Here is a 12,566-nt window from a genome sequence, read left to right as displayed (position 1 = left end):
ATGCCTCGATATCGAGGCATGTCAGTAACACCATTTATGCTTAGGAAGCGATTCAGTTCGCTTCCTAAGCTGTTTTAGCCGGGCCATTTTTCTTCCGGGGAGGGCTGCCAAGGGCTGCCCTCCTCGGATCCACGGTCAGCCTCACTTAGGAGGCTTCCGTGAATGCTGCAAAGCCGCCGATCGCGGCGAAAACGCCGCGATCGCGGCGATGCAGCTATTTAACGGCAGCCCGTACATGTACGGGCATTGTCGTTAACCCGTTGCACGGCAACCCCGTACATGTACGTGGATTGTCGTTAAGGGGTTAAAGGAAGGGGAAGGCTTGGCAAACCAGCCCCTGAACATGTATTAACCAAACCAACTGATAGGCTTCGCTAACACCACTGAGCTTTGAACGCAAGAATGTCTAAAAACGGCCTTCAAACAACTCAACATTTGCTGCAGGAAAAGCATATTGCAATTATCTTACATTTATAATGCGGCAGCGCTTAACAATCAGAGTCAGTAGAATACAGTTAACATCACAAACTGGTACAAAAGAAGAAGTGGGTCCTGCTCTTGTGAGCTTACAATCTAGTCAAAGTAAAGCGGAGGCCATAACCATGCCAATACAGCCCCCCAACAAAGACTCCACATAAGTACAAAACAGCATAAGAATCCCTCCAATACAAAGGAAGTTCAGTTAAAGGTGATATTCGCCTATCATGTGTGTGTTAAAGCCATTAAGAGAAATCTTGGGGCCAGTACATTCTTAATGCCTGGGTCCCCTATGTCCCTCCCATCAGCCCACCCCGTGTCCTTCACACTTTCCCACCCATCACTCCACCTTAAGATCCTCCCATAAGCGCACCTTATAAGAACTGGAACAAGCCTAGGGTTAGTGGTGTCTGGGTGCAGTATTTGTTCAAGCACCACTGTAACTAACACGCATACATAATAACACGCAAACTCGTTTTAACATCCACCCACTCTAGCACCGAACTCTAACATACACACACATTCTTTCTCCCGCTCCTCCTCTCTCTATCTCTCCCAGGCGCCACTAAGCCTAGGTTCTCCTCTTACACTCCAACACCATACGCTGATACACAAAGTAACAATAACATCATCTGCTTACACCTACACACAGATGCTAACACCAAACACTAACACACATACATTCATGCTAACACCATACACTCACAAACCTTTACACTATACCGTCACAGACACAACAACATATACTCACAAACACTAACATCTTACAGTAATACTCACATGTTAAACTCATGTATACATTATAACACTACATGTAGATATCCACACTCACACTAATGCTGTACAGTAACACAAAAAACAGACGCTCACCCGAGCACATTTTACGCGGCCTGCAGTGTCCGGCTAGCAGTATTTCAGGGCAGGGGCTTGGGGAGATGAGGCTTTCGGCCCCCGGGGGCCTCACATCCCTGCCCAGTACAAAAGTTGTACCCACTGATGGCAGATCAGCGTGTTAAAAGTCCATATCATGACGGTAGGAAACATATTAAAAAACCATATGCATCATAAGAACCTTGATGGGTCTTGACGCTAGTATTTATGTAGTAGAATGCCACAAAGTATGGGCCGCCGAGTATCATGAAAGTCTGTGTGAGCCGCTTGAAGAAATGGGCATGACTATGACTGAAACGCTATTACAATGAATGGCTCTTGTGTCACACCCTTTGTACAGCGCTGTGCGATAGATTATAGGCTGATATGCAGGCTCTGTTTCAAGCAATTAGAATAGCTACCAGAAAGCAGCCAGCTTGATGTCAATACAAACACCGCATTAACAGTGTCTACTAACAAACCCAAATGGAAATCTAGGATGCATGATTGGCCTAGAAAAAAAAACACCTATAAAATAATAAATTTAGTGAAAACAAAACCACGGAATAAAAGCAGCAATTAATAAGGTACTAATTACCCTGAAAATAACCCACAGTTAAGAGATTTGTGGCCAAGAAAACATTGGGCTCGTCTGACAATGCATTATGCTATATAGTTTTCCAGTTTGTGTGTTTTTGGGATGTTAGGCAATCCACAAAGTATGCACAAACAAATGAAACTGCACTCGGCAATTCACCATGCCGGCTACGGTGCCAGTCTTCCCTGCCCCGTGCAAATAGTCAAGCACACCATTGTTCTGGATGCACATGGCTCTGATAATGTGACGGCATGTGTCATGTGGTCAGAGCGGTCTCCACCGTGTGTGCACTCCAACGACACGATTAGATTTCACACGGACATAAAGGACAGTGCAATACCCCGCACGGCCCCACCAACTAATAATGCACTTTAACCCCTTCAGGAGCGGGGTTTTTTTTTGAGACATTAGAGAGTTTTTTGTTTTCGTACCATATGTTGATTTAATAAAGATTCTTCTTTTTCATGTTTGATGTACCCACGCAAATCTCTCAGAAATCTTTTTTGAGGGCAAGTGGGGGCAAGAAACCATAGAAACACACAAAACATAATTAGCAATCATTATATGTAAAAAAAAAAATAAAAAAAAAACTTTTTTGCAATTTCGCTTAGGTTTTCTGCTACACAGTATATACTGATGATGCACAATAACCCAATTTATGTTTGACAACATCCCCCGATTGCAGGAGTACCCATAACAGGATAGCACTATTCTCTGGATGCCAGTGATGTCATGTGACATTACTGAGCTCTATTTTTTTGTTTTTCTAGATTTAATAAAAAAAAAACAAAAACATTTTTATACACTTTTGACATTTGTTTGAAGGGTGACACATTTAGTTTCTCAGTCTCTTTCCTCTGATCGCCCCCGCACTGATAACACTGTGATTAGCAAGCAGGGCTCCATAGCTGATCTCAGTTGGAGATCAGATCACACAATCGGACATTCCTATGAAATTTGGTCTACAGACGCAAGCGCCGTTTACACGATCGCTCAGCTGGAAGCCGGCAATGCTGGCAACTCCCAACAAGGGAGAGTCCCGGCTGACAGACAGCATGATCTCCCGTGCAGCGGCATCCTGCCTCAACTTTGATAGACAGGTATGTCTATCGGGGCATTAAGGGGTTCAAGTACTTTACAACTGCCCAAAAAAAACAAACAAAAAGCGAAACCCTTAATTGGTAAAAATGCTGCAGTTCTACAAGGTATCTTGTTAGATGCACTGGAAAGATATTGTATAACAGCGGTGGTATGTATGCATGTAGGATCACATGATTCAGCCAACGATGCAACGATGGAAAGGTGCATATTTGAATAGGACTCTATGCTTTGCTTCATTGATGTGTTTCCTAGTAAGATGATCTAAAGATGCTTCTGAAAAACAAATTAAAAAGGCACATCTATAGAAATCTTTATAATAAAAAGCACTTTCGGCATCAGGTGACCTGCAACTACCAAAGCATATTGCAGATAGTAGCCAAACTGGCATGTTTTGTTTTTGTTTTGTTTGTTTAAAGAACCTGATAAATTCTTAAGGCAAACAGGTATATGAGCAAAACAGACCTGTTTGGGGGTGGGCATACAATACACCAGGAGCTAAAGTAATTTCAACCGAGCTGGCCCTGCATGATGCATAGTTAAATCATCAAGGTTTTTATTTTTTTTATCTCAATGATCTAGCTATGCTTTTTGCAGAGCCAGACCAGCCCTTCTTGAACAAGAGACTCGGCCTCTAATAAATCATTCAGCGGCTTCAGAAGTGGTATTCACCTAAGATAACAAAGTGACAATAACTGGCCGTGACTGGTGTCAAGTTTACAGGCACGCCAGCCCCTTGGGTATGTTGTGTTCATCTTCATGTTACTAGTTTCGCCTTGCATGAAAAGAATTGTGTATGGTTTACGCTAGCTTATTTTAGCAGAGCTGCTACTCACAGATCTCTGCAATGCTATAGCAAAACTTAAGTAGGACACAGATTTGTTACAGGAACAACTGCTTTTTTGCTCTTATTTCACATTAAAAAAAAATATTTTGCATGCTAATATAAGCAACAGATCTGTCTAAACCCTTTACTTCTTGGTATATTATAGGGAGAATATTGGCTTAGAACTTAGAACTGCACTTTAATGTTGTCATGGAGACAATAAAGCTTTGAACACTAATACTATGTAATAACCCCACCCCTTCCCATCACATGTACCCAATTGTTTGTAGAGTCATTTGGGTATGTAAGGTTCATCTTCTGGGTTTATTCACTAAAGCGAGAGTTGACAGGAGAGTTTTGGACTGAAGTCTGCCACTTCACTATTTATTATGAAGAGCCATCACTTAGTTTCCCCAGCAGGAAGGGCTGAGCTGGTCCTGCATAATGCATAATTCAATGGGTAATGAGAGAGGAGAAATCTCACTGATTTAACGATACATTGTACAGGACCAGTCAAGCTCTTCCTGCAGCAGAAGCTCACTGAAGATGGGCTTCACAATGCAAAATGAACACAATTATTTGAAACCAAACTCTCCTGGCAACCTTCCTGTTAGTGAATAGACCACTTTGCACAAAGCTCATTGTGTATGGATTATACTTGCTTTTAATGGAAAAGCTTCACGAAGCACAATGCAATACCGTAGTAAAAGTTAAGTAGGACTCTACATCCAGAAGCAGATCAGTCTGAATTTTTTTAATGGTCTGGGGTAAGCCTACTTTGGTCCAATACTTTCCCCACCTCTCTCATCACCGTGTCTCTATATAAAACAATGAAGAATAATAATAATCTCACATTTTCTAACGTTAATGTCTCTGTTTCTCCTTAGGCTTTCACTCACACCTTAAACCATCTATATAAGCCATTTCAGATTTAGATGGTGAATCATCTGCTGAAAGTTCCACATAGCTGGTACACTCCATCCGCATATGCCAGGAGGTATAAATTATAAGGTTTGAGGTCCACAACCAACTATGTTCACAAGTCCCACCATTTATGGGCCAACACTTTGTTGGATAGGAACCATAAGTGTAGACATCATAAACTACTGGTACCTGTTGGCTGCCTCAAATAGCAATTCTGTAGATCGAAAACACAAAAAATAATTAAAAAAAAACATTAAACAAAAAACAGTCTTCCATATAGTTTCAAATTTAGGTAAAACAAGCATTGTTATACCCCAATGAGACACTTTGGCATAAAGACAGGTGTCATTTTCACCAAGTACTTTGAAGTTATACATTTTGGCTAAGGCAGAAAAAAGGCCTTTTCAGTGTTACAGTGTAAAGCAAGACGGTCTTAATTTTGTGCTGAACCAGGAAAAAATAAAAACACATGGATTAAGTCTTAATATCAGCCAGTAAGATGGTCATTTACAAAGAGAACTGACACCAATCAAGCAAGCCTCAGCTGTACAAAGATCTGTTCTTCCGAGTCTAGACTGCTAATCCATCCACGGGTAAAGACGTCTAATACTATTCTTGTACTATATTTTTTTATCAGTGCTGAGGGATCCAGTCCAACTGCCGGGTGAGATATATTTGGACAAGATAAACAAGGTTCCCAGTTTGCAACACACTGAACTGCTGCAAGGCTGGACCCTAAATTACGACCATATGCAGTAAGTAAATGTGAAGATTCTAAAAGTTCTGTTTATTAAAGAAACATGAGTGTAACACTAACACCTTAGGAATTAATTATTATGGCTGAGATTGTGCATGAACCAAAGGGACATTCTTTGCACCAACAGCATCTATATCTCAATACTGTCAGGTCTATACCCCTTTTATAGCAGATGTATATGGATGTCCTTGTTTTAGGATTTGTCAATTATAAAACCATTATATCGATGTTGCTAGTGCAGTAGTTGGAAGCACAAATACCCTCAAACACAACTTGAAAATGAAATTTCACAAGTATCCGGGGTCTCTTTATTTTTTAATATTTTGCCAAACTGAAAGCATGACACGGTACTAAACAAAGGGAACAACGTTGGTAAACTAACGATGCCTTGGAGACACAGGTTCCCGTCCGTAAACCACACAAAAAAAAATTGGAAAGCCACCAATGTGGGAAGCACTCTCTAAGCCCAAATGTTTTGTAGCTGATGACCAAGAAAACCAGTACTTGGAAGTTGTAGCGATCTTTTAGTATTCGTTGTTTTCCATGGAAAACAACAACACCACACGCATATCTATATATATATATATATATTAATAATCATAATAGGAAACTATCACTAGAAACAGACTGAGGACTTTATTCATTGAAGGGAGAGTTGTGGTTTCACTTGATTCAGTTTACTATACAGTATGAAGGCCCAATGCCAGTGAGCTGCCACTGCAAAAACAGCTTGGCTGGCCCAGTGTAACGTAAAGTCGACTAAGTGATAGTTACTCAACCGCTGAAATAAGAATCATGCAGGGCCAGGTCAGCCCTTCTTGCTGGAGGAATTTTCATGTGTTGGACCTTTATAGTGAATATCGAAATGAGGGAGCTGGAACCGCAATGCTCCTGCCAATGTTTTCTTTAGTGAACCCCCAAAACGTTACCAGGCAGCTCTTAGGAGTTGTGCAACACGAAAAAACATCATTAAAATCACCTCCAAATATGACATTGGCACAATGACCATAATACACTTTAAACAATTGCCAACTTCACATTCTCATAGCATTTCTATTTTCCCAGCTCTCTATTTTCATGAAGTGCCAGCAGATTCTGTAGCACCGTGCAATAAAGTCATAACAAATAAGATGTAGTATTTAAACAGAGGTAGAAGGTGATGAGGGCCCTGCTCCCTAGAACTGATCATTTTCATATAAATAGTGTATATGTACGTGTGTGTGTGTGTGTGTATGTATGTATGTATATGTACGTGTGCATGTGTGTATGTATATGTACGTGTGTGTATGTGCATGTATGTGCATGTATGTGTGTGTGCGTGCATGTACGTGTGTGTGTATGTATATGTGTGTGTATATGCATGTATACGTGTGTGTACACATGTATATGTATGTGTGGGTGTATGTGTATGTATATGTGTGTGTGAGTGTGTGAGTGTGTGTATGTGTGTATGTGTGCGCGGACAGGGAATTACAAGTAAAGTCTCAATGTCAGCCGTTAAGCTACGTTGATGCTGGCATTTAAAGAGGACAAACAACTATAAAATATGCTGCATATTTAGTAGCTTTAGTGGTTCAGCAATGTCATCTTTTTAAGCAATGTCATCTTTTTTCCCAAGTGTGTGTTCCTTCTCAGATACCTTTCACTCAGCTACACGGTGTATCTCTTGCAAACACCACTCATTTACTTTATCCTTTACTGGAAACCCCCAGAAATAGTTCACAGCCGGGTCTTCTGCGCATACACAGACACGGCTACCCACTCCCAAAGTATTCTTCCCTAAAGGGGTGTAGCCAAGTGGCTCTGCAGAAGGTTCACACACAGCATGCATTTCTAAGGTAAGCTGCAGGGACCAAAATACTTTAGTTAACAAACCTCTCAAAAATTACATTTCGTTGCAATGTCAGAGACGCTAGGGGGTATTTTAAAGGGGTGTCTTAATCGGCCTGAGGGGAAAAGCAAGATAAAAGTTGACAAACCAGAAAATAATGTATTCAATAACTACACATTTATGTAAAATACTCATCATAAATGCTACCATTTCACTTCAATTGTTTTCATCCTACAATAGGCATTTGGCACATTATATCTATCTATCCATCCATCCATCCTAATAGTGTGATTAACAAGACTGGGCATGTTTGCTCTTTGCAGGTTCCGGATTACAATGCCTGCTGTGGTAAGAAACTATAGGCAAGCCACAATCGCCTTGGAAAGAAAAGTCCAGTCCGTCCATGAAAGTAGGGGAATTCAGAGATATGCGCTTTGAAACCGGATAGCTTACATCTATGGTACTGGACAAAATAGCTTGGACGTAAGAAAATAAAAGTGCAAAACAAATAAAACCTACACAACCGGAGCAGACACACGGTGACACCTGATAGCAGAAGTACATATACAATGAATTGTAATGCTGTGTACCTTTACACATAAACATATTGGAGCTTGCTTCTTCAAAACAAAAAAATCCAAGAAATATTTTAGAACTGCATATGCATATATAGATATATAGATATATATATATATATACACACACACGCATCACAACATATAACAAGAAAGGGACATTATACCACCAAACATGTGCAAGAAAGAATACAGTTCATAGCTGTTGTGCAGGAACATGTGTCATTTAATGCACCTTATACGACCTTGACTTTGTTAGGATCAGTCATGGATCCACTGGAACTGTCGTCTAGAGGTTTCAATCTTCCTACTGTTTATTATTACGGATCCTATTTCAAATACAGTACATTTCTTAATTGGACGGTTTTATGCTTAGATTTCACAGATTTCTACCGAAGATAACGTGTAAAAAGATCCAAGGACAAAGCAGATTATGTTTATGAATTATTAAATGGGTGTGAACATGGGATCTGGTGTTAAGATCATTGTACTTAGAAAGACAAGGTCATGGGATCAAGCCCTCCCATTGCCGCGAATCCTGAAAAACTCAGTTTAACTAGTTGCACACTTAACGGCGTAATGAAAAGGTTAACAGGCATAATCCAAACCTTTATTTTAGAATATTTCCAAATATTAAAAATTGAGCTCCTGGGAAAACATTTTTATGGTTTTTATCTTTCTAGTCCTACATAAATAGACACTCTATGAATAAAAACCGCCCGGAGCTCGGTTTGTCATTGATTAATATAAATACACAAATACCCATACGGTATTATACCGCATTAGAACATAACATAATTTATGCATGGCATCCAAAGCCTGACCGCTGTCAAACGTGATTCAATGGTACACAGAATAAAAGCGCTAAAGCACAAGATCATTCATGATGCCAAATACGGGAAAAAACATTCTCCTTTATTGATAAAATAAAAACAAAAAAATGCTTTCTGCTATCCGATGTCAAATTATGCAACGTGGATTGCCACGATCGTGAAAAGGCTACTCTTTAACAAACAGGCTTTTCACTCAGTAGCCATTTTGCCAGGAATTTTGACATGATACCAACAGTGAGTAATTGTAAACAGCATCTACTGCTGATTTTTCCACCCCAGCACAGCGCAAGCTAGAATGAAAAGCCGTCGGTGGCAAACGGTGCATAAGACACAAATACTATCACGTCTTTTTTTCTCTCTTTCTTCTTAGAAACACGTTAATCGAATGCAACGGCTAAAAATACATCGTATACACGGTATTTGTGCAAATAGCGGCATGAAAACAGGTGTGATTTTTTTTTTTAATCCATCAGAATTAGACACTCCCACAAGGCATCAGTCTAGTGACCTGATGCAAGAAAAAAATAGCAGCCAGCCATTCAGCACATGAGAATTCATCTCACCACCTTTGTTATTCTTATTACACAAAAAAAAATATCCGATGCCAGTGAATGAAAACCAAATGCAACGCAGCAATCTGCATTTTAGTCTCCTATCAGAGGAGAGAAGAAGGTGCGATCAAGCGATCGGAAACAAATTATGGTACAAAAGAACGCCCCCCCCCAAAAAAATACTGCAATGAAAGCTGCAGCGGTGCATTTGATTCCGTATCATACAGCGGAATATATAATAACCACATAAGATCAATACACCAGCAGTTATCCTTTCCTTGCAGCTGCAAAATAAAGATCTCACCTGCCCCTCCTCCACTAAAAAACACATCTTGAGCTGCCACTACCAGACCTACTCCTATTTTTACACTGCATTTCCCAGCTTGTGGGAATGAACAATGGATGTGATCGCATTCTGCGGGATCTGCAGCTTCAGACATATATTCTGTACAATGTATAGATATTTATGAGGATAAAATGGCAGATGAATGAATGACAGGGAATAGGGGGGTTGGGGGGCATTCTGCTTACCAGATGGAGTTTTTGATTTTCTGTTGCAGTGCATTGGCTTCTGTCCCTTGCAGTCCTGTCACCAAGGCTGGCAGTGCCCCTGGTGCAGAGGCGGGCAGCTGGGGCTGTTCAGGCCGCTGCTTTTTCGGTGCTTGTTGTTGCTGTTCCTCTGCCATGATTGCTGATGCTGGGGCTCGGTGTTTCTCTGTGTGTATAGTCTGCGAGGAGGTTGGGGAGGGGTGGAAGCAGGAGGACGGAAGAAGCTCTGCAGACTAGGCCTTTAAACCGACCTCGAGTGAGTCGTCTTCCCCTGCTGGAGGGACATGACTGGGGCAAGACGGCCGGGGGAGGGGTGGAGTGAGGGCACCTACAGCCGTAGAGACGCGTGGAATCGGGCGAGGGACATGGTAAGGTTAGTGCAGCGGGGGCGTCGGACTGCTAGTGGGGTATACGGGTTGTGGGAGACGAGGGGCCCGGAGAGGTGGCCACATTAAGGTATAAAGGCAAATATGTCCCCACCCAGCGGCGCTCCGACTCTATCCAGCACCTGGTCCCACTGCAGCCGCCAGCAGCCCGCACGGCGCTCACTGGAGAGGAGCGGAGGCTGCACCCGGAGTGCGCAGGCGCACTGAGCATAACAACATCCACTACACACAGCCTGACAACAACAACTGCACACAGCCTGGCAACATCCACCTCCAGCCACTGCCTGCTTGGCCGCACCATCACTCACACACCACACACAGCCTGACAACATCACACCCAGCTAATATCCACACATCACAGCCTTGTAACAACACACACTGAGCACAGACTAACAAAAGAAAAAACACAGCTTGCTAATATCCTCTGCACACAATACTCTGGCAGTAATAACAACACACTGCACACAGCCTTCTAATATCCGCAACAACCAGTCTTGCAGAAACAACAAACACTGCACACAGCCTGGCAGCAACAAGGCACTATACACAGCATGACAAATACAATCAGCATACCCTGCCTAATAATATCCACTAGACACTACACGCTCTGGCTGCCATAACAACACACACTGCACACAGTCTGATAATATTAACTGATACACACAGCCTGCTAATATCCACACACAGGCTAGCAGGAACAACAAACACTGCACACAGCCTGGCAGCAGCAACAACCGAAACACACAGCCTGCTAATATACCATACACTGTCTTTTAGTATCAAAAACACACACTACACACAGCCAGTTAACATCCACCACACACATTCTAGCAGAAACCACTACATCCACAGCACACGGTCTGACAAGAGCATCTGATACACTTTTGTGATTCAGGCAGCCCCTCTAGCGATATGTTGGGGAGAAAGGAGACAATTGGATGAGATAATGCAAGCTCTGCCACAGGCTTCCTTCTCAGGCGTCCACGACAAACAAATGACTGACCTTCTTAGGTATACACAAAAGGTACACAAATACAGAATCAGACAATAAAACACAAACGGACATTGGGTAATGATATATGCTAATTCTCTTTTCCGGCCTACCTTCCCACGCACTCAGTATAAATCATAAATTCAGATTGGTGACATCCAAAGAGTGGAATTCTGGAGAGGACAGCCATAGTCCACCGCAATGGAGTTGGGTTCTATGGAGCCACTAGCACAGACCTCTCCGCTAGTGGCTCCTTTGTGGTCTGTGCTCCACGTGATGCTGGCCTTTAGAATATAATGCCATCTGCTGGCATGCAGACCTTTGTACCCCTGGTGGTTGTTAAGAGGGCATAAGATACAGCTGGTGTGAGCTTCTAAGCGATGTCTAGCCCCGATGCAGGAATTAAGTATAGACCTGCTCCTCTCTAATCGTAGAAAAGAGAGAAAGAAGGCCAAGCTGCTACAAACACCTATACTTAAAAGAGTATCATAGAAACACATGGGTGGTAGCGCTATCAAAATAACTGGGCTAAGAAACCAGAATTAAGTTCATGCAAAATACAATTTTTGGTATATGGGTAAGCCAATAAAATATAACACAAACAGCCAGCGTAAACAAAAGGTGCTTGTTTAAAAACAGCCGGTATAAATAAAAAGTGTTGTTTCGGCTTCCTCAGAGGTAGAATCTAAACAGACCAATCACTAGGAAGACAAGTAAAAAAAAGAGAAGAATGAGTGGCCTTAGAAAATAATTTCTTGTAGTTATATACAATTCTATAGACAGAGGTAAGTGGTTATAACAAATACTTTGGATGGAGCTATGTGACTTTTTTTTTAAAGCTGTATTACCGCATTTGCTCGATTATAAGACGAGGTCTTCTTATATTCGAGGCTACCTTATAATCAGACCTCAAATAGACTGCAAGGTTAAGATCCAGATCACCCAACAGTGCTGCAGGGATCCTCTTCTCTGGCAGCCGGTGGACGTCTGTGCGATGTGCGCAGACAACCTCTGCTGCTGCCGGGGCTTCTATGATGGAGCACCGGCGTGACGTTACCTTCCAGTGCTCGGTCATAGAAGCCCCAGTATTGTGTCCACCGGCTGCCCCCACTTGAGACCAGGGATTCTGGAGCACGGGGGGCAAGTCTAGGGATGCATCGGTAAATTGGGGGGCATATAGGGTGGAATAAGGCATATTGGGGGGGCAGACTGGCAAATAGGGGGAATAAGGCATATCTGGGAGGCAAAGTGGCAAATGGAGAATATATAAGGCATATCTGGGGGTCATAGCATATAGTGG

The 12,566-nt window shown here is 42.1% G+C and overlaps 1 protein-coding gene across 1 annotated transcript in view; it reads right to left on the bottom strand.

Moving 5' to 3' along the window:
- The window catches only part of RFX7 (regulatory factor X7), a 39,987-nt gene extending 29,540 nt beyond the window's left edge, over positions 1 to 10,447 (bottom strand). The window contains exon 1 of the mRNA XM_053461909.1: positions 9,872 to 10,447. Within this exon, the coding sequence (XP_053317884.1) occupies positions 9,872 to 10,026 (155 nt within the window). The 5' untranslated portion in view covers positions 10,027 to 10,447. The remainder of the gene's footprint in view (positions 1 to 9,871) is intronic.
- Positions 10,448 to 12,566: the final 2,119 nt, after the last annotated feature.

The sequence above is a fragment of the Spea bombifrons genome, chromosome 4 (genome assembly GCF_027358695.1).
Source record: "Spea bombifrons isolate aSpeBom1 chromosome 4, aSpeBom1.2.pri, whole genome shotgun sequence".
NCBI classification, from domain to species: Eukaryota; Metazoa; Chordata; class Amphibia; order Anura; family Pelobatidae; genus Spea; species Spea bombifrons.
Note: the sequence above shows the minus strand (reverse complement) of the source record. Positions and strands in the feature narration are given on the sequence as shown.